The 22,850-nt window shown below is 45.7% G+C and overlaps 1 protein-coding gene across 1 annotated transcript in view; it reads left to right on the plus strand.

Moving 5' to 3' along the window:
* The window catches only part of LOC104276993 (chromosome unknown open reading frame, human C1orf21), a 68,490-nt gene extending 54,034 nt beyond the window's left edge, over nucleotides 1-14,456 (plus strand). Inside the window, exons 3-5 of the mRNA XM_009873492.1 lie at nucleotides 1,951-2,027; nucleotides 5,742-5,802; nucleotides 13,688-14,456. Coding sequence (XP_009871794.1) covers nucleotides 1,951-2,027; nucleotides 5,742-5,802; nucleotides 13,688-13,726 — 177 coding nt within the window. The 3' untranslated portion in view covers nucleotides 13,727-14,456. The remainder of the gene's footprint in view (nucleotides 1-1,950; nucleotides 2,028-5,741; nucleotides 5,803-13,687) is intronic.
* The last annotated feature ends 8,394 nt before the right edge of the window (nucleotides 14,457-22,850 follow it).

Genomic DNA, 22,850 nt, shown 5'->3' on the forward strand with positions numbered 1-22,850 from the left:
GGTGGCATGCTCTGATGAAGTAGTATTGCATGCAATAGGTAATTGAGGTGTGTTAATTATCAGAAACAATAGGAGGGAAGGAGTAAATTTTGGTATCTTGAAGTCAAGTAAACTGGGATTTTATTTCCATCTTCCTGTGTGCGTTGGTTAATATTCTGAACGTTCCTGTGGGACCCACAAAGAGAAGGCAGTGGGTATTTTCCCTGTGTCTTTCTATTTGTTCCGAAGTGGCGGAAGTTTCTTTAGGCTGGGATTTGTGCTGATTCCAGCTACTGGTGGAGCTGCACTGACTCCAGACCTCGAGTGGAGATGTGGAAAGCTGGGTCGGCACCACTGTGATGTATCGCTGCTCCCGACGCAGGAGCTGTACGTCAGAGCTCCCCTTCCCTTTCAACTGAGGCAGTGGATTCGCAGCAGTTTTTTGGTGGGGAAAGGCCTGTGCCTTCAAGGGTGGCGGCATGTAGAGACCGAAGATAACCTGAAATTCACCTTGCATTGCATTGGGTGGGCAGGGGACCTTACGACTGCAGAACCTGCCTCCTGCTGGGCCATCCAGATGTGCACATCCGGGTGTGCAGCACAAACCAGTCCCAGTTTCTGCTTCTGTGTTGTGGCAGATAGCGGAGCAGATTTGAGGATGAAGGCTCACCTGATGCATGAGGTTGGGATTTAGCTGTTTTGGTGTCTTCTCCAGGACACTTATCCCACTCCTTTTATTTTGCTTGACAGTTGTAGGTGTCATACATCTACTTCTCTGAGCTGTGAGACTACGTACACGCATGTTCACCACACACGTTACATCTTCCCCCCACCCCTAGTTATCCCTGGTTAATGCTGTTAAAATCAGAAGATGCTTTGAAAGCAAATGGTTTTGTCTTCTGTTCTTCTGCCTTGTCTTCGCATGGGCAGGCAGGGTGTAACGTAGAGAGGTTTGTTAAGGCTTAGAAGACGGGCTTGTTTCTCTCACACTGTTATTTTCATGCAAGACACCATTTTCTGTTTAGGAGGATTAGAAGATATGCATTAAACAGTGTTAAATATGCTGAGGCAGTTGATGCTTACAGCCCTTGTAGAATTGTTCATTAAAATATTAACTGCTAGACAGCCTCTTTTTTTTTAAAATTCAGTTATTTAGTAGCCCTCTTAAATCATGTTTTGTGATTCAGACATTCAAAGGCTAAATAAGACAGAACAAAACCACTAAAATTGCCCACAAAAGCAGTAACTCTTGCGTTTACATTTCTTAAATTGTCACGGGCATGACATGCCTAAGAAATTCAGATGAATTTGTGAAGCAGGCGAGCTGTAAGATTTGACTCAGCTCTCTCCCATCTGCACCAACAGCTTTCCCTAACATGCAGCATTAGGAAGATCTGGAAGGGGCCGTATCCTTCTCCGAGATTTTTCAGACAGTGGACACGTGTGTGTGCTAAGCTTTGGTTTACAGAAGCTTTTGGCACGAGGACAAGATGTTACCTTGAAATGCTGGCTCTCAACTAAACTCTCTTCCCTACCCCACCCCTTTTTTAACATGTTCTTAATAGCTCTGGATCTCCATGGAAGACACAGTCACGTTCTCTACAAACACATTCTGGTTTGTTTCCTTGTGCCCCTTGTCTGATTTCAGGTCACATCTGCCATCGCGCTCTTCTCTCTGTCATGTTTCATCTGTGCTTTCTCCCACGTAGGATTTTCCAGGTGATCCTCATGTTTGTCACCTCAGTTCTGAGCAGACCTACAGGTCTGGGATGACTCTGGTGCTTTGCCTCGTCGATACGACTCTACGAGGAGCCAAGACACCTTTAATTTAGTTCTTGATGAGCTGTTGTCATTCAGCCGTGCACGTAGAAGAGCCTAAACCCAGCAGAGCATGACGACAAATGCCTGTCCTGCTTTGTGTGCTTAATAATATTGATGGTGTCTCTGTTATGTCTTTTTTGTGTATTTCAGGAAAAAAGTGCCAGTTCAAATGTAAGACTTAAATCTAATAAAGAGGTCCCAGGATTAGTACATCAACCCAGAGCAAAGTAAGTTCAATTTTTATTTTTTTTATTTTTTTAATAGTAATACAGAAATAACACAGGATTAAGCAGTGACTGTGAGAGTCCCCATTATTGCCTGGTGAAAACCAATTGGTGGTTCCAGCAGCCCTAAAACTGTGCTCAATTTAACTGAAACAGGTAAGATTGCCTGTGTCCTGAGACCAACAACACGGCTGGGCAGCGCCTGTGCCGGGCATCCCTGCAGCATCCTCTCCTTTGTACTGCTAAGATGTAGGACTCAAAAATGTGTAAGATGCATCTGTCTGTGCTCTATAAGAGTATCTCAGCTTTCTGTAGGACTTACAAGCAAAATTATGTAAGCATTATTCCTAAACAGTCGGTTAAGTTCCCAGGGAAGTTTTTGGCTAGCTCTTGACTTAGATTAGCAACTATGCAGCCTGGGATTAGGAATGGTAAAACTTCTTCCACTTAAAATGACCAAGTTGTTTCTTAAAATGAGAATTGTGTTGTAGCTGAGAGTTTCTCCATCCTTTGCTCTCAGTCCAGCACCCATACTTTGGTTTAGATCAGTCAGTGTTACGTGTGCCATGAAATATTGAACTCCTTTGACAGAGCTGGTTATTGACATTAGTAACTCATTTCTTGTCTAAATCACCATTTCATTTTAATCACTAATGGGATTGAAAATAACAGATTACATGGAGCAGTATATCGGGTTCATAACGAAGGAGCGATAAAGCTTTGCTGCTGGATTTTGAACAGTAGCAGAAAGACTGTTCTTTATGCTGTGCCTTCGGGACACTTATTAACTTAAACTTGCTGCATACCAAGTGCGTTGTACGTGGTTTCAAGTCTGGAAACTTCAGTAATTTCCTAATGAACTGACAGTATAATTCAGTCGCTTTTCAAAGGGAAAAATCAAGTGCTTTAGATGTAATTGCAAAGAAATTCACAGTGGGGAGGTGAAGGCAAAATCAGCCTTCAGCAAAGCTGTGCTTCGTTATCCTGGGTCCTTCTCAGCAGGGTCAGAGATGTGTTTAAGATGCTCTAACAGGAGGCTAATCAACCTCAGATAAAAAAGGGCCATTTCTTTTGATGGGTCAGCTTTTCTGGTGCATCCAAGGCAGAGGAACAGTCCATTGTTCATCAAACTTCGATTTTTAAAAGTCCTCGTGGAGATCAGAACTGACCCTCATTCGCCAAAAAGCCTAAAGACATTGCATTGGCAGAGATAAATGTTTCTGTCACAGTCCTGCAAAAAGAAGGAATCGTCTCCTAGAGTTACTGAAGGTAACATTAGGTTGTTGAGTAAAACCTCCACTGCTTGCCCAAGCCTTGGCTGTTTACCCAACCTGCGAATGGATTTCTGTTTATAAAGCGGCTACATGTGTTTGAGTTGCTAATCAGCAAGTCAGCAAATATCTGTTATTGTGTGCAAGTTTTTTAAGGTTTATCATTTAAAAAATTCGACCATTCTGACTGCAAGGAAGGGTGGCATTGGGTGGAACAGGGCAGAAATGAACAGATAAATTACTAGATGCATCGTGTAGGACTGTTCTTGTAGAACAGGTGTTGCTTCAAAACAAAACATGGACTGTGTACCAAATTATAAGTTCATTTACTGTAGAGCCCAGAGCTGAGCACAGAGCGGCAGGTGAGCTCTCGCCAGAGCAGAGTAGAGCGGGAGAATCGCCTCCCTCTGCCTGCTGGACACGCTGCTTTGGATGCAGCCCAGCATACAGTTGGCTTTCTGGGCAGTGAGCGCACATTGCTGGCTCATGTCCCATTTGTCACCCACCAGTGTCCCCAAGTCTTCCTCAGCAGAGCTGCTCTCAATCCGTTCATCACTCAGTCCATACTGACACTGGGGATAAAGATGCCATCTTTTGGTGAGATGTCTTCCATTGGCCTGCCATGAGACATATAAAAATGCATTTTCCTGCCTTCTGATGTGCTTATTGCAAGGAAAGTTAAATCCTATTTTATTAAAATTAAATTTCTCTTTGGATAAAGTTTTTCTTTCTGGAGGGATACCCAAGAATGCTGCTTACAGTTGGTGTTTTTTCAGCTCTTCCAGTTGTTCCTTAATGCTGTCAGTTCCCTGCCTGGCTATAGATTTTACAATTTCACATGGCTCCTCAAAGTCCACGCTGTGTCAGCATATGTGTGCATGTTGCATCTCTAGATTGCAGGGTTGCTGCCCAGTAAAACTTCACTGAAGATCATGACCTGCAAAGGCTGAAGACCTCGTATGGGACTTTGCATCTATTTGGCAGCACAATACTCTGTTTGGGGTTTTTTTCCCCCCTTCATTTAGTTTCCTTATAAATTATGGTTGGGGTGGGTCCCTACACTGTCACCTCGTTTTATTAGAAACTGGATCTGTGAGTTGCAAAGGCGAGGGCACCTTTCTAGCGCTTACCTACCCAGAAAGGGCGGTGCTGCCCTGAGCCCTGAACTCCCTCTCCAAGACACCTGAATATGCCCCAGACAAACATCTTCTCCCCACCTCAGGTGGAGGTGGGAACCTGAGGGACGGGCAGACAGCTGGGGACAGAAACTCCCACAGCCTCTGAAAGGTGGATTGTTCCCTCTTCTGAATTACCAATTTTAGGTTTTAATGCCACTTGTGAGACCTCCTCCTCTGAACTGAGCCTTCATTTATGGCCGGCATAAGCAAATCATTGTATACATTCACCCCGATAGCGAGTAGAGGGTGAATGCTGAGGTTTGTGGGGAAGTGCGTCGTGTTGTTGGGCATTTGGGAGAAGTATTAACTCATTACAGCTGAAAGGATCCTGCTGAGGAAGAGGGGGCTGGGGTGGGAATTCAGTAAGCCAACCCAGCTTTTACTGTCAGAGGAAATCTCAGAGAGCTGTCCTTCTAACCATCTGGCACCGCTGTTGACACTGGCATCAGTCTCCTATCCAGCCTTTTTCCACATCTTTTTTTTGGCCCATGTTGAGTCCCTCGTCCTCTCCTCCAGCCCCCATGGGCCCAGGCCCTCCTCCCCGCTGCGGGTCTGGAGGATGCTTTAGCTCCACCTTCCTAGAGGGATATCGTTAGTCCAGGAAGGAGGCTCTTACCACTCCATAAAAGAAATAATACCCAAATGCCATCTGCTGTGCATCCTCGTCCTTGTTGCCCCATCCTTTCCTTTGTGTGACCTTCCTGGGCTTTTAGCTTGCAGGGCCCCCTTGGGGAAGGGCCTGTTGTCTTGTGTCACCACCAGAGCTTTTCAGACAACAAATACCAGTATCTTGTAGCCTTCCTCTCTAATGCAAAACCGTAACGCTAACCCCGAGCCTCTTGGCTCCGTAGAAGTAATTTAAGTGAATAATCTGCTGGATCTGATCTGGGCTTGTAGATGTTCTTGAGTGTTGCAGATCTTCCAGTGCAAGGCTTTAACCTCACATTGCAGGTATCTCATTTTGTGGTAATGTGGTTGGCAGTCTTAGAAGACCTTAAGTCTTGATGTAGAGGGGGCTCTCTGTGGCCCAAGGAAAGGTATTGGGCTATTAAGTTTCTAGCTACCATCCCAACAGAAGAAAAAAGAAAAGAAAAAGATGCATTAAAATATTTCATTGTGGATGAAAGTGTGAAGTGATTTATATTTCACAGTGAAAATGTGAACAAAAAAGCTTACAGCTGAGTCCCTCAACAGCCCTGGACTGCAGCATCAGTATTTCGAAACAGAAGAAATCCCATTGGTACTGATACTCTTCCTTTGCCTTTCAGCATGCACATCTCTGAAAGCCAACAAGAATTCTTCAGAATGCTTGATGAAAAAATTGAAAAGGTAAGATGCAGTAATAAACATATGTTTTCACTCGAGGAGCGGACATGCAGGTTTCCCAGCTCCATGGGGAGGACAACCAGATGCTCTGTTGCAGTCGTCCACGTTCTCCAGTACTTGGAGGAACTCTGGTCCCTTACTTCTTGTTGGTTAGACAATTCAAGTGCAAAGACGACCAAAAAGGTAAAGAGGCTGCAGGAGGTTCTGGAAAGAAGCCTTTGGTTTGGTGGAAATATCACTGGCCTAGGATGAATGACAAATGAATGCAAACATCCAGGATATGCATGGACTGCTGGGTAAAGACCTATGCTGAGTAAAATAATGATGCTGGAGATGTTTTGAGAGGGTGAGTAGTTCCTGACATATGATACTGTCTAGGTAGCAGCTTTCATGTGTTTCACAAGTCTTTTAAATGAGAATCTCAGTGTCTCTGTGAGATGATAGTGGACAATTGTACCACAGTGTAGGTGAGAAACTGAGAGTTTGGTGGGTAAATGGGCAGTTTCAGTCAAGTCTGGATCTTGGCCTTTGCTTATATCTTGAGCTGATACCAGTTCACCCACCGATGTATTCTTTATACTTCATGTTTTGGAATAGTTTATCTTATTTGGTACTCAACCTTAAGTATTTATTTCCCCAATTAGATTACAGTCATCTGTACTCCCAAGCTGGAGAGTTGGGTTGTGGGGTAGGAGATGACTCTGAATTTCTGCCATTTTCTCTGATGCTCCTGGTCTTAGGAGTTGGAATGCTACAGGGAGGTGGGACTAGATGATCTCTAAGGTCCCTTCCAGCCTATGCCATTCTATGATTCTGTGATTCTACAACAGCCGAGTCTCTTATTTGTCCTAAATTCGAAGTTTGTTATGCTGCTTCAGAAAAAAAATAAATCATTTAACGAAAGCCAAAAGTTAGATAAAGGGGAAGAGTAGAAGTGAGGAGGAGTTTGTAGATTCCTGAGAAGAGTATTTCTGTACCAGCATTTCACAGGAGTAAGGTTTTACCTAACCTATATGCATTTAGAAGTAGAATTTCTACATATCCGTAAGATAGCTACATCTCCTTTGAATAAATGGATTCACCCTATAAATATTTAGCTGGGGACATCATCACCTTCCATAATGCAAAGTGCAGAATCTTCAGTGAAATGGATTTTCCAGAGATCTATCTTATCTACGAACCAGACCATCTGATGTCTGTATCTAATTATGCATTGGAGTTAGTTTTTGTTTTCGAGGTTTGTTTCGGTGCACTAACACCATTCGTTCACCAGCTGCTACACTGAGATGCAACTGACCATGTCTCCTCGCTGTTTGGACCATGCTCTTAGGCGCTTGCAGGTGTTCTCCAGGGCTCTTGTGTTAATTTATCTTCTAGATCAGGAGATAGACTATTTAGAGGAAATACACAGTTTTATCTGTCAGAAGACGGCTCCCTTGCGTTTCAAGCTGCTGACAGCTGATGGGATTGGCAGAAGTTAATGCGCAGCTGAACATGGGATTTGCTTTCTCTGGGGACCTCCTGTGCCTGCGGAAATAGTCTTCCTAAGAGAAATTTTGGGAGTTTTAATTAATCTTCTCCCACAGTACATTGTTTTTCTAGGTATCTGCCATGAATGCCAAAAAGACTGAAAAATATGATCCCTAAGTAACATTTTGAGTCCCTTCTCCACGGAAATGGAGGAGAGCAGTCGAATGATTAAAAGAATTATACCACAGAGCAGCTCACCAGCTAGAGCTGAAATAGCCTGCAGAAGTGGGGGGGGCGTTGCCTGTGGTTGATGAGGTCCCAAAACATGTTTTAATGTTTGTGTTGAAACCATGGCCATGAGTAGTGTTCGATGGAGACACTCTGTCCATCAGTAACTCCATGGGCTTACATCTACAGAAACTCTACATTCAGAAGGAAAACGTCCCTCAACTTGCGTTAAAATCCCAAGGGGTGTTAGGTCGCCTAATACAAATGAGGAACAACAAATCCATAGTGTGTGCTACAAATTAGAGAGGAAAATTAAATGGGCGTTTTGGACTCAGGAAGGCAATTAAATGGACAGGAAGGTCAGCTAAAATAGAATGTCTGCAATCAAAGCATGAAATGGGAAGAACACAGGCTGATGCTTTAGCAGCTGAAAATGTGAAGTGTTTATGAATCCTGGAGATGAGAGAAACACTTAATGAAATGATCTGAAGGATTTCTGTGAAAGCCCAGCACCTGTCAGTACCCAGCCATGCGCCCGCATTCCTGGCTGCCTATACGAAACTGCACTTCTTCTGCAAAAGCCACCCAAAGTTAAAAACCAGAATGTCAACCCCAAAGCCTGGAGCTTCTGTCTACCAAAATTCAGTGTCAAAACACTGTGAGGCATTCAGAGGGAGGAGACATCTGTTCCTGTCTCTGCACGAGTGTCTGTCCCCGATCAGAGAGCTAGAGCTGAACTTGCGTGTGTGGAACTGCGTGAGAATATGGTGATTCAATTCATAGGGTTTGTCAGAAGGAAGAAATACAGAAATGAAGGCTGAGGTGGGACAGACTGGGAATGTAAAAGTCAGCCTCGCACGTAGGGTTAGGTGTTGGTTCTGCTGGAGTCAACCCAGTCGTTTCAAAGGCATCAGAATTTGAGCTAAAAAAACCACCCAAAACCTGATGAGACGCCAGAGACACAAAGTTATGTGGGAAGCTGGGAGGAGAGTTCAGCAGTTGCCAGCACAGGGAACAGTAGTTGTAGTTCATATGTGATGTCATACATGTATATCGTATATTACGACAGACCACGTTGTACTTCATGTGACAGAGTTTTCGTGGTGTAGCAACGTGCATCCAGACAGATGGGAACCAGAAGGTTAAAAGGTTGAATGAATCTGAAGCATCATTTTTTTGAAAATCGGGCTTCCCTCGAGTCATATAAATACATTTCAGCAGAGGTTGAGCAACAGATACTAGCAGCAATTAAGCTTGAGGAGAGAGTCCCCTCCATGTAAATTAGAAACATGTGGGTCAGAGGTGCAAGTGATTTGCTTGAGCTGAGAAATCAAGGCAGAAATACGACTTCGGAAACCTGAGAAGGAAGCAGAGAGCAACTGACACATCCCTCCTCCTAAAACGAACACAGCAGCTGCTGGATAAATCTGAGATGTGCTCTGTGATGCCCAGAAGAGGAGAGGTGGGCCCTACCAGCCGAGCTGGGACAGGGACAGTCGCTGCACCCGTCATGGTGAGATCAACCTGGGGTTTAAGTATTGTGTCTGATTAAGAAGATAGAAATGTGTCCTGCCAACATCATCCCTGTCAGCACGACACATGATGTTTTCTGCTGTCTGCTAAAGCAAAATTAAGCCATTTGTGTTGTATTCAGTCAAACAAGGGAGTTTCGTATGTTCTCTCTAATCACTAATTTAGTTAGATATTGTACATGGATTCACGAAGACTTGCCGTGAAACGCAGCAGAAGAATTACCATCTCTCCTAAAATTTCTCCAGTCTGTTTTTGCTTTCCCACCCTTCTAACTCTCCACTTTATTTGGACCCTGATGCTGTGGGACCGCCTTACCCCTGAGAAGAAATCCCATTAATTGAACAGGGTGGCTCAGAATGGGGAGTTAAGCCTGGGCATCGACTTTGCAGCCTCAGGTCTGCAGACTTGAGGAGGGCCTTGTCTCACCAAGGCTTCCATGAAAATACTAAATAAAAGCAAAATTAAAAGCTGTGACGTATAAAATGTTGGGTGTGGAAAATTCACTGCATTTAGCATTTGCTAGTGAAAACATTTTGATGACAGCTATCATGGAAAATGATCTGAAACTGCTTTCTTGGAAACCTACGTATGGAGCAATAAAACGATCTTCAGAAATTATCCCCTTTAAATATCTAATATTGCTGTAGGCTGTGGCACAGTGTGTAGGCAGCTGTCTCACTGTAGGAAAAACTACCAAAGCTAAGGGATAATTGAGCAGTTGACAAGCAATTTCTAGGACTGTATCTGGGGATTGTACCCCCAGAAGAAAAACATCTCTGGCTTTGTGGTTTAAAAAAACCCACAGCACAAAACCCCAAAACAATCCAGGTAAGCTGTACCAGAGTACCTCACCAGTAGTCCCGTCATCATAAGTTGTATCCTGCAGGGCCACAGTAGTTTATAAAGAATAATCACAGTGCAGACACACTAATGGAAAGAAACTAAAAGATGTTGTCGCATGTGATGGTGTCTTGGGACGGGCTCTCATGCGGCAGGTGGGCACCCCAAGCCTGGGGAGGTGCGGTTTGGCTGCTCTGGGTCGAGTGGGAACTCAGTCTTGCTCACCAGTGTTGGGAGTTTCCCTGCTGACCCACACACCTGGCCCCTGGGGAAGACAGCTCGTTGTTGGAGGCCTTTGGAGAGATGCCCGGTGGCAACTCGCTTCGTGCCTTCATTAGTAAAACTGGGCATGGAGTGCGGAGGGGAGACACAATGCGGCTCCTTGTGTCGTATTTAAAGAGTGCCGTTAGAAAAGAGAGGTTGCTCACCGAAATGTCTGCAGGGGCAGAATTACTAGGCTCAAACTTTTTAGCAAAGTGGATTGCTCTTAATGACTCTCTTCATTTTGCTCTAAGAAACGGGAAAAAACGAGCGTGGCACAGAATGATTTAGTGCAGCCTCCCGGCATTTTCTTTCCGTCCTTTCTTGCGAGGGCCATAAACAAAACCAGCTTGATGAGAAGAGGGTTCCCACTGCGGAGCTGAGCTAACGTTTCCCAGCGCTGGGCACCTCCTCTGAAAGGGCCCACTGTGTCCCGTGAGCTCTTTCAGCCTGCGCAGAAGAAAGGGCTGCTTGGTGCAGCTCATTTCCCTCTCCCGGGGCCGGCCAGCCTCCTCTTCTTCCTCTTCCTCGCCAGGGCCGCGGTGTGGGGGTGCGGGTGCCAAGCTGCAGAGGAAGCATCTCGTGAGCCCGCCATCCACACAGAAGGCTATTGAACCGAGAGGGCTTCAGCATTCGGGCAGCGTGGCGCTTTGTTTGTCAGCCTGTCAGCCGCAACAATGGGGAAAAGGGCTTTTCCTGTGGGTTTTTTTTCTTTTTGTTTTTCCTATGGGATGGTAGCACAAGGGAAGAGAGCAGGAGAACGAGCCCTTCTGGTTTGGGTACAAGCAGCAGGAAAGGAGCGCGAGGCTGCCGTTAAATGACCTGATATTCACACATTTGCCTTAAGGCATTTCTGTGGACACCTACAAAAGGCTGGATTTTGAAACTGCAGGGAAGTAAGATGAGGTTTCTCAGGAATTGCCTGGACTTGGATAAGCATGTTCCTGTTCTCATCTTCCTTGGTGTCATTCATTTGCACTCTCAATCATTAAAACTTATTTAGTAGCCCATGCTATTAAGGACTGTGAAGGGTGCCTGTGCATTCCTGTTATTAGCCACATGGTCTGTGCCCGTCTCTCCTTTGGACGTCAGCACATGCTCCCCTGGGCAGCAGGGGACAGGATTTGCCCCTTTTCCAGCCACAGTGCTGCTCTATTTGAGATTTCTTCTTGCTCTTCCTGACACCTATCTGTTCCTCCCCAAAGAACACCCCTCATCATCACTTCAGTCTGCACTTGGATAGTACTGGAGGACTTCTGCTGCTGTTGCTTAGCTCGTGACCTGACTGCTGCTTTGCGTGGTCTCTATTTTCTGCTTAAGACCCTTGCAAGCTGTTAGCTGACTGTTCCGAGCAAGGCTTTTTCCCGTCCCCACCAGGGTAATTCCCCGTCTCAAGCAAAGCAGGCCTCTTGCTCCTTGCAGGTGTGGCCACTCAAGGTTATCATCTTCTCCAGCATCTATCAAACATCTTCTAAAACAACCAAGGGTGTCAAAAATGGACATTTTAAAGTACTTTACTGGATTGGGGCCACAGTGCTCAGCAAGACCAAAGCAGCCTTCATTCTCTGCCAGTGGGGACATGGGGACCTCGCCTGCCTTTCTGCCCATGGAGCACCAAGGAGAAAGCTTTACAACATGGTGGGAAAGGTAGCTTTATTCTTTTAACATCCTGAGGAACACTGACCTTGTTATTACTGATCAAAAATTAATTACAGGATAAGCTTTAGACAAAAGCTTCTGTCTAAAAAAAAAACCAAAACCCAGCCAAACCTAGGAGTTGTAACTTTTTGGGCTTCCTTGTAGCATGATTTCTCCCACAGACCTTGCTGAGCTGAGCCCCACATGCTTCGTTTTCCTTCTAGAATGGTTTGGGTCTGTCTGAGCCTTTAATAGCACTGATGGCCAGTGGTGTGGAGCACAGTGGGGAATGTTGGTCCATGGGGCTCCCTCCTGCACAGGAGACCAAGGAACCTGGTAGATGAATCTCCTGGAAATGCCCTGAGCCTCAGTCATCACTCGCTACTGGTGGCTTTCACAGCTCTGAAGTGTGCTGGACAAAGCCTTCATCACCACCACCTTAGTCTCGTGGGTTTGTCCAAATGCAGCGTGGGCCCTGGCGTGGAGAAAACCAATGGATTTGGGGTTTGCTGCAAAGTTATTCTGGCATTCTTTCCAAGTGAAATATTTTACTTTAAAATTTTTTTTTTTTCTTCCTTTCTGGGTCAGTGATTGCTGAATTGAAATTAGGGCTGATTAATCTCTTGGGTGTGGGTTGTTTTTTTTAACATACTAAGAAAGCCCTTTTACTAATAGCATTGGGCCACTGAGAGCTGTTAAAGCACTGCACATTCCTGGGTGTGGAGCCTCCAGCAAAGCAAATGCTGTGATCCCAGCATCATTTTAATTGCAGAGACATTTTGGAGCCTGACGTACACCCCAGCTGTACATCCCAAATAAACTGATGGCTGCATCAAGAAACATCTCTCCTTTTGTTTTTTTTTTTTGTTTTTTTTTATCCCCCTTTCCAGGCAGGACAGTGACTGGTTTTTGATTTGTGGGGCAACTGGGTATCCTCCCCTTGTGTGAGTAGAGCTAAGGTGGGCTCTTCTGCTTTACAGGGAGTTGTTGAGCTTTTACGCGTTATTGCAGGTCTCAGACTCTCGTGTTTGTTCTCTTCCTCTTCACCAGCCCTTTGCTTGGCTGCTGGGGTTTTACACATGTGTGATCCATGTGGTGTGATACACCTGGCACACGGGAACAGTGGGAAAGAGACCAGAGGTGGAGAGTTCTGGTACTACGTTTGAGGCACCTGTTTTAAACCGAGTATCTCGGGTGGCTCGTGTGTTGAAAAGCTCAGCTCTGGCTGCTTCTGTGTAGAGAAACAAGGACAGTGGGTCCTGTTGGCTCCTCTTCTCGCTGTTTCACAAGAAACAGCTCGTGAGGGCTGGGACCTATCTTTTCCAGAACTTCCCGAGGGCAATACTTAGGTAGGTGCTGCTGCGAGTCTTGTGTTTGGGATGGGACAGAAGGCCAGTCTCCAAGAAATTTCGTGAAGTTTAGCCTGTTTTCCCCCATTGCACAGGTCTCATTTCAGTATCTTTTGTTCTTACGTTTGCCTCTTGCTGAGGCTGTCATCAGGTGAGGTGTTCTTATCTTCAGCAGCTGGCCTGGGTTACTTGCAGGGTTACATTGCTATTGCCTTGAAAATTATGTTTTCTGTAGGGTTGTCTCCATCGAGGTGTATCTTTACATAAAATCAGTTTATTGGACTCCCCCCAGAATTCGGGGGCGGGGGGCGGGGGGAATTGATGAGATTAATAGTGACAGAAGGGGAGGAGGCTTCTATCCTGGTTTCATGCAACCCTTCCAGAAATGGGTGGAGGAGTTGTGCAAACTCCATTCCCTATTTTTAAGGTATTTTGCCCAGCTCTGAACTTAAATCTCCTAAGTTTAGAGAACCAATATGTATTACTAGTAAACATTCCCTTGATTTATGTTACTCCCGACTTCTGAAGTCGTCACTTACTTATGGACTGTCTGACTCTTCTCCTTGCAGGGTCGTGACTATTGTTCAGAAGAGGAGGATGTCACATAGTGCCAATTCTGCCGCCCGCACCAGGAGTTACTACTGTGTAAATAGATTACAACCCAGTCGAGACCTTTTGGAAGTCTTCTAGAGCGAACAGCACTACATAACAGAAGAAGATCATTTCCACATTATATGCTCCATTCAGTTACAGTGTTTCTTAATGAACAGATGAGGAATATTGCTAAGAACTTGTAAGGAACTGTTTTCGTTGCTGCTAGTTAAAACTTGTTGCAACTTCTCACTTTTTTCTGTGTCCAGATACGCAGCAAATCCTTAAAAAGTTAATCCAAAAGACGTTGTTGATTTTATCGGGGCCTCTGGCCTGTTTTCTATCAGATGAGGTAGTGTTATACAAAAGCTTCCATAAGTGAACATTCAAGCATCTAAGAAACACCCTTAAGCTGTCTGTCCGTCCGCGTTTGGGCCGGAGTGCTTATTAATGCTGATGATTTCGAGCTTTGGAGATGGGATGTTTTGCCATGGCAGGCCTTGTTTCTCTGCCGAGAAGAATCTGAGAAATTATTATCCATTAGAAGCATGTTATCACTGAAATACTGGAAGTGATGCAGGAGCAGGAATTTGTATTTTAAGAGGAAAAAGAGTTTCATTTAATAGGTATCTTAATCAAGGACTAAGCTTGCAGTATTGGCTTTGCTGAGCACGAATGGGAGTGTGATCACAATCATTTTGAATCTCTTTTTTTCTAAGAAAATAAACATTTTACTGTTTTTATGTATTCTTGTCTTTTACCATTCCTATGACACGATATTTTCAGAGTCTGGGGATGAAGAAGGCAAAACCAGCCCTCCATGGGGATGAGTCTGTGGCTCTCATCTCTGAGAGCACCTCTGTGCCAACTGGGGGTACCAGTTGCGTGTCCTGTAGAGTTTATTTTTCCATATTGTATGGAGAAAATATTACCTTCTCAGAAGCAGATGCAATATTTTTAACAAATGCTTATTAAAAAAAAAAGAAAAAAAAAGAAAAAGAGAAAAAAAACCCCCACACCTTTGTATTTATTATTTCAAAGGCGATTGTTACCTGTGCTGTTATTCCTTCCCTCACTGACACCACATGAGGGCCAGGTTTGCACAGCGTCCCATGGAGAAACTTTGCCAGATCACAGGTTTCTGTATTGTGTTGATTTCATTGCTCTGACGCACATGGAATAGGCCGTGAGACTGCATTAACGGCATCTTCTGCTGAGGTTGCCAACACTGGAGCCAACACTCAGCCCAAAGCCTTTCACCATAGGACATTTTCCACCAGAACTCCGGAAAATCAGATCGTTTAAAAGGGTTTCAAGTCCCTCAAAAATCACTGGTGGCTTCTGAAAGCCTCTAGAGTTACTAGGGTATTTATTGACAAAAGAGATCTCCTCCAACGTTTGCTCCGAGTGTGGTGGGAGAGTCTGTTAGAAGATTTTGTTCCTGATCAGTGCTGTGCCATACCTAGACTATGTCCAATAATAACCCCCCCCAAAAGGCAACTTCCTCATGCTTCCTTTCATTCAGGGGTTTTCCTTTGCCTTTCAGGCTGTGGGGTAGGGAGGATGCCCCCCTCCAGGGAGAGGCTCGGGCATTACTCTAATTCAGGCAGGGCTGGGTGTGAGCACCTCCAGCACGAGCAGCGTGCCCCAGCAGTGTTTGTGAGGCTGTGGGACCAAGCTGTTGTCTTAAGGTAGAAGCTATTTCTTAAAGTAGAAGCTACTTCTGAGTGCTGCAAGCTCTTGGTCCCCTGATCTCCTGTGAACCTTGGTTTGAGCTGAGTGGTTGCTGTGTCGCAGGGTTGGGACAACTCAAGTGCCAGTAGATTTCCGTGCCACAGCTCAGTGATGGAATCTTCGCTGGCAGGTTTCACCAAGTACTCTTTACCCTCTTAATGCTCAAAAATTGCCAGAAAATTCTGATTTTCCTAAATCCTCTCTGTTTTGATCATGCAGATGTTCCCAAGTATCCTGACCTCCCTGGAGGTGCAGTTTCACCTCTCCTCCCATCGCCATCATCCTTCCTAGGGCTGTTGGCATCTCTGAGTGCTGTGGAGCCTGTTAAGCTGTTACGAATTCTTCAAGGTGATAACTCCGTCCTTGGGCATATGATTTTATTCATAATTTATGTCAGCTCTCGGGCAAGTGGCCGTGCTAAGGAGAGGCAAGAGACTACGCATTTCAATTATTTAAACACTTTAATTAATAAAGAGTCCTGGGGCTTGATCCCACAAAGTCTTCTCTCAAAAAGCACTTTCTAAAGCTTCCGCAGGTAATACAAGAGTGATGGAATCGGGTCTGTGCTTTTCAAATGTGGATCATCTTCTAAATGCGCTAAGAATTTCCCCACACAGACGTGGTGTTACAGACACATATTGGGCTTTCTGTACATCAGTTTTCTTTCAGGCACCTATTAGCTTTAATTATCTTTTTTCTTTTTTTCCTTGTCGATGACGATGATGACACCAAGGGTGTGGGTAGGAACTTTGTGAGGAAGGCAAAGCAATTCCCATCTCACCTGTGCACTTAATGTGACCATCAGCAAGTGCTTGTCTTCAGCATAAATTATAACCTCGCCAATGGACCTTTCAGTGGCAATACTTTGAATGCCTGCGTTGTGGAGGTGAGAGAATGGGCAGGAGGTTTGGAGGGCAGTTGCCACTGATGCCCTCCAGGACTGTCCCAGACTACTGGTGGGCTTGGGGTGAGGGTGACAGGCTTCGATTTGTTCTACCCTTCTGCAGGAAACGAACAGAACTTCAGTTTAGGTGGGACGGGGGGAGAGGTATGTTGCCTGTCAGCAAATCCTTGGCCATGGCACATCTTGCAACCATCATCACTGCGCACTAGGCAGAATCCAGGAGCTTCTTGATGGTTTTCAGCTGACCGAATTGCTTGGTCAGGCAGGAGACTTGCTCTTAAGCTCCCTGGGATATGTAAAAGCCAAGATCATCACTGGTTACCCATTAAAAGAAGCCGTGCTTTTGAAAACAGAACAGAAGCATTTTTCTTGTCTTGCATGTCTGAAGTCTATGAGGTATCAGGTGGTTTCTGAGGACTTCAGGCTTTGAGTTGATGTCCTTCTCACCACACCTCAGCTACTGAGAGCTGTCTGCTTTGCTCGCTGAAGCAGGATAACCATCTCCTCCAGCCCTGAGCAGCAACTTGCTGCAAAACCATGTCCAAGGCAAGTGCAGGGACCTGAAAGGAGCCGTGCGGCATTTGGGAAAGGGACAGAAACAGCTGAACCTCCTTGTGAGAAGTACATACTACAAGAAGACCCATAAGATTGCTTGGATGGATCTTGCATTTTTTTTAACCTGCTTTATTTCTTCCACCTGTGCAAAAAGTCCTAGCAAATTTTGTTAAAGGTCTAAATACATGCGGCAGCTGAGGATCTATAATGATATAAGCAGATTATTGTAGCTTAAAAAGCCTTGAAGCAGTACCTCCATGTTACTTTACTCGGCTCAAATATATTCAGAGGGGTGGAAAAGATGAGAGTGGGAAGAGAAGGAAAACTGCTAATGTCTGATGTGCGGGTCTTAGTTGTAAATGTTTTTTTTCAAGATTTCTTTTAAAAGAAATACCAAGAAGACAATTTGGGGCAAAATGTCTTTAGGAGGCTGATGTGCTGTTTAATAAGTTCCAAGTCATATTCTGGCATCGTGGAGAAAACCTTGGTGAAGGGGTTTTGCAATCAGCCTTCTTCCTTCGCTGTGCTTTTTCCTTTTCTCTAAAACTCTTTGAGCTCTGCCCATTTACCTCCTCAGGGCCTGTCCCAGGCGTTATCCCCAGAAAAGAGTGAGGAGAGGAACTGGGGAGCTGAAAGATTTGCCCAAGAGGCTGGTGGTTATCATCAGATCCAGCTGTGCACTGTGTTCAGGGTGTGCACAAGCCTCCTGAGAACCCAGCCCAAGGAACCCATGTCCCTCCACGGGCTGCCTGGATGGATGCCCTGTCCCAGGCAGGCATAAACCCAGTGCTGCACCGTATTGCTGTGTCGTCATCGTCATTCACCTGACGAGCAGGGCTTGCTGGGGGCTGCTGACATTGAACAGTGCTGCTTCAGGGCACTTTGGGTGCAGTTCGATGCAGTGTCCATAGGATGTGTTTGACTTGGAGAGGGAAAGTAAATAAAAATCTGTTTATTAGCTTGTTTGTTTATTAGGGTTGACTTAACTGTGCCTCTCCATCCCTTCGTGCACAGCAAGAATAGAAGCACTTTTCCAAATCCTGGCTGCGTGGATGAAATCTTCAGCCTACGATTGCCCTCATCCTGTCATCCCCGCGCTCACCCAAGCAGGCTCTGATCATCTCTGCAGCTGGTGGAACTGTGTGTGGTGTTGCTGCAAGAGACAGTGGCAGCGGCTGTAAGAGAGGCGGCGATCGGCAGTATTGCCAAAATAGGATATTTTTGCAGCGTGCCTTTTAATTGCTGCCAGAGAGCCCAGCTGATGACTGGCACTGCCCACAAAGCACAACATGTACTTTAAAAATGTGAATTATGAGACAAAAGTGAATGGGTGGATGAAGCACCAGAGAGAAGTGTTTAAGCTCCGAAGATACCATCATTGTATAAAAATTAGATTGAAGATAAATATTCGGTTTGCAGCTATTTCAGTTTTATCAAGTCTATAAAACAATAATTACTTGTCACTTCGATTTTGCAGTTAGCAGTGACTCAACTCCAGCTCATCTTGGCTGACACACACCAGACCTTCAGGACAGGAGAGGTTTCCAGCTGGGTAATGTCTGCATCCGCCAAGGAACAAATTTAATAGGAGCTTTAAACAAAAGTGGGTGATTTTCAGCCACTGTTGGCTTTGTAAGTGTTGATGTTTTGCAGCTAACAGTCCATGATGTCCCCTGTGCTTTGAGTCCAATATGAGTCTTTTACACACACGTTTTACAACGCATCTTGCCACACTGGCCATTTCCCCTTTATTTTCTAAACCAAGACCAAACTCTGATTGCCCTTCAGGTGCCTTCCCCTCTCCCGCATGGGGGAAACTTTGCTCATCTCCACATCACCTGAGCCTGTGAGGAGCAGCAGTGGAGCTCATCACCCGTTCCCTGCAACCTGCTGTCACCAGTGAAGAGCCCCAGGCTCTACGGAGCCACATACCCTCACAGCTCTGTAAGCTAACCCAGCAAACAGTAAAAACACTTTCCAAAGCCAGCACCATCTCTAAAGCTGGGTGAATGCAAGTGTGTGTGCAGAACCCCGTCCCCATGGCAAGCAGGATGGGGAGTTGCTGCTCTGGGTCTTGGTACCTCTGGGAACCTCTCCTTTTCCAGGCTGATGTGTTTCCTGATGTGGTTTCATTCTGGAGATGTTTGAGGAAGAGTCAAGAAATGCAGGGATGGCTTTGGAGGGGCATGTTGTTTGCTTTATTGTTGAGGAGGAAACCTTGGTGTCAAATATCCAAAAAGTTGGGGAAGCTCTGAATGAGAATTCATACTATTATTCGTGTGCTGTTATGGCAAAGGGGAAGAGTTCCCAGCTCAGGGGAGATGTAAAACGTGAAAGTTGGTAGAATTAAAAAAAGTTCATGTCTTTACTTTAAAAACTAAATATTTATTTTTTAAAACTAGCTGCATACCTCTACCCATAACGTCCAGGAAAACGCTCGCTTTGAGCTTGAAGCTGGCAGAGTCATGATTGTCACCATCATCATCATGGTGCTTAGTGATATGGTCTACAGGTGGACTTGACATTCCTGGGTTAATAGTTGGTCTTGATAATCTTAAAGGTCTTTTGCAACTTATGCAATTCTATGATGTTATGATCATCATCATGATCTTCTGCTTCATCATCATCATAAACATGTGTGGGACTGTGAACCTGCTTTGTAAAAGCCAACTATAATGCCATCCTCACAGACACCTAGTCCCTGCGCCCATGGCAGCCTCTCAGGAAAACTCCCTCTTTTTTTAATGGCTTGCCTGCGTTATCAGAGCTGAAGCTGTTTGAGTGCAGCAGTTTCATGTGTCAGTGGGGGCCAGGATGGTGGGGAAGGACCCCACTACTGACTTCCCACCCTAATTACTGGCAAGCTGGTTGAATGAAGAAGCCAGACTGGGGCTGAGCTCTGGGCGAGTCCATCTCTTTACCTGACGCTTGCTGCCTAGCGCTGATTTATCTACCTGCTGTCACGGAGCAAAATGAGAAGTGCATGATTTCTCCCCTCGCAGAGCGACTCGCTTCCTCCCCTCTGCTCTGCCAGCCCGGCTGCTTTCTGTTTAAATCAGGAGAGCTGAGCTTTATTTCAAGCTTTGTTAACAGCAGCAGCCTCGCCCTTAATGGGTCTGTTGGCAGCAGGTGCTGCCCTGAGTGGGAGTTAGCCCAGTGAGGGATGCAGGGCGGGAGCGTGGTACCCTGCAGCGAGCATCCTCCATCGCCACAGACCTTCCTTCCCTCCTTCCAAGACTTCAAGGTGTGAGCTGAATAGAAAATTTGTTCCCCTTGCATATATATATAAAATAAATCTTGAGACAAAAAGTTCTCGAGTGTGATTGCTGCGAGAAACTAGAAAGCTACGTGTGGGAACTGAGTGATATTCTCGGGCTTTTTTGGCATCTCTGCTTTTTGTGTCTATTAATAATCCCCCAGAGTGAGTCATATGGAGATGCATTTATTCACTGAGTCGGAGAGAGCTGCTACCCAAAATAGCAGCTATGTAATTTTTTATGATGCTGTAATGCCAGCGTGGTGAAGATTGACATCATTTAACGGAGACGCTCTCTGCCTGGCAATCAGATAACCTGTGTCAAGCCCGAAAATAAACGTGGAAAGCCATGTGCTCGGTTACATAAAACAGGCGTGAGAGCCAGCCTGTGTCGGAAATGCCTTTTTGCCCTTTCCTGCACATCCTTTGCTTTCTTTTTTTTTGCCTTCCACCTTTCTAAGCCTTATTTGCTAGTTTTCTGAAACCAGAGTGCAAGGAGCTTTGAGGGATAGGGAAACAGCTTTTGCCATGGAGGGGAGAAACACACATGTCCCTCACGATGACATTTACTCTGTTACCACCCATGAGGAGAAGGGGCTTGTAGAGAAAAATTGTAAAAATGCAGAGTTCAGTAAGACCAGCTCGAAATCATTCGTTGTATCTTCCGTGTTGCCCTGCACAAACCTCCAAGCAGCTGCGGAGAGGGGGAAGTCACACCAAAACCCAGCGACTCCCTCCCAGCCCGAAGGCGATGGGGAAGGGCATGAAGGCCAAGAAATGCTGGAAACGCTGGGGCAGGGTGGTTTAAAGACAGGTGAGACTGGTTTTCTGTTTTTCTTCTCATTCTCTGCTCTGCACTGCTGCCAGCAGGTCTGTCCCGGCGTCGCAGCCGCTGGTGTGCCCGACCTGTTCCGGGGAGAGGCGGGAGGGTTGGGGTGGGGTGTCTGTGTGTGTCCCGAAAGCACCGAGTACCACGTGTGCCTTTTTTTGCACCATTTTGGCTTAAATTCTGAAACCGTGCCAGCCCTGGTGTCATGTCCTCACGCTGTGCCCCCCACCAAAGGATTAATAAAGATGAATTCATCCGCTCTGGGGTTTAACAGCTTGGGGGAATGTTTCCAGGCAAAAGGGTGTTTTATAGAGACCTTTCCAGCTGGAGGTGTTTATTGACATTACCTTTCCATGTAGTGCTTAGGAAGAAAAGGATTTCTGCCACCGGCAGCTTCGGGCTGACTTGAACGATGGGACGAGCAGCAGCTGAGGTTGAATTTTTGTCAGAGCCCGCTGAGGTCCTCCATCTTCAGGTGACCTAAGTGGAAAGTGGAAACCTGGAAAGAGAGTAATGGCCCATCAATGCAACTATTAGCATAAAGTAATTATTGAGGATAGTTTTAGCAGGAGGGCCAACATACTGATGCAGCTGTGCTTCCCTTAACCCTTTGTGCATCCCTTCCAGCAAGCGTCGCTGCAGAGCAGGAGCATCTTCAAAGACAGAAAGAACCAATTATTCCCAGTTTCATACTGCAAAGGAAATACAGAGAGGGGCAGGACTAGGGGGCACCCTAACTGCTAATTTTGCATAATATTTTTGCCTTTTCAGAGGCTATCTGCAACCAGAGGGTGACTCCTCCTTATTTTCATACGGATGAACGCGAAAGGATAAAACCAGATCCTCCCAAGACTCCAGGAGGGTATTGCTGAGAGAACACGGATTCCTCTGGGAGTTTTTTCTCTTTAAAAAAAAAAAGGCTTTGCTGTTGTTCATGGTTCTGCACTGATGTCCCAAGGCACCATCCATGAGGCCCAGGGAGAGCAATGGGTTAAACCCTCCCAACCTGCATCTCAGGCTCCGGTTTCACCAGGTGAGCCCATGAGGATCCGAGTTTTTGCAAAAAGGGCTTCTTTTAAGCAACCACATCTCCTCTGCCCACGTGGGCAGCACCATGGGTGACCCACAGCCACAGGCTGGGTGCAGGACACCTGCAGAAGACAAACACCTGTGCCTGGTTTTTGGGTGTTAGTTCAATGCTTGGTTAGTGGACAGATGGGGAGAACGTGAACAAGCCCAGGAGAGAGGGACAGGGCATCATCGCTGCAGGAAAGGCAGAGCCAGAGCAGAGGGAGGCTCCTGATTCTGAAGAAAAATGGGAAAAGGGGAGGGGATGCAGCCACAAAGGGCTGCTCCAACACAGGGAGAAGTCGTGACAGGTTTGGTCTAAGTCCCTCTGCCCCAGCCCTGGCTCATCCGCTCCAAGTTGATGCCTCCGAGTATCACAACGCAGCTCCGGATCTCTGTCTGCTCGTACCAGCACTCCCTTTCCCTCCTTCCATCTCTTCACACATTTCCTTGTGGTAAAATACATATTGTTACACCTCACAGGACTAGAGGTGTCGACAACAGCTGGTAACAGAGGAAGAAGGATGGAGTACATTTCCTCTGAGACCACATCAGGCCCAAGAGAGACCTGTTTTGGGTTCTGGGGTTTTGGTTTGTTTTTTTTCAATTTTACAAACAACAGGATCAACCTTACCCAATTCAGTTCTGTATGCAAAGCCATGGCTCTTGGGGTGGTTTCAAAGATAAAGTAGAAGAAATTGAAGCATGTAGCCATCCTTTAAATGAACCTTTGAGGATCTGTCTTCTCACTTTAAAAAAAAAATAAATTAAAAATGCCCAACTTATAGAACAATA

This window comes from Apaloderma vittatum, unplaced genomic scaffold, assembly GCF_000703405.1.
Source record: "Apaloderma vittatum isolate BGI_N311 unplaced genomic scaffold, ASM70340v1 scaffold17377, whole genome shotgun sequence".
Classification (NCBI taxonomy): domain Eukaryota; kingdom Metazoa; phylum Chordata; class Aves; order Trogoniformes; family Trogonidae; genus Apaloderma; species Apaloderma vittatum.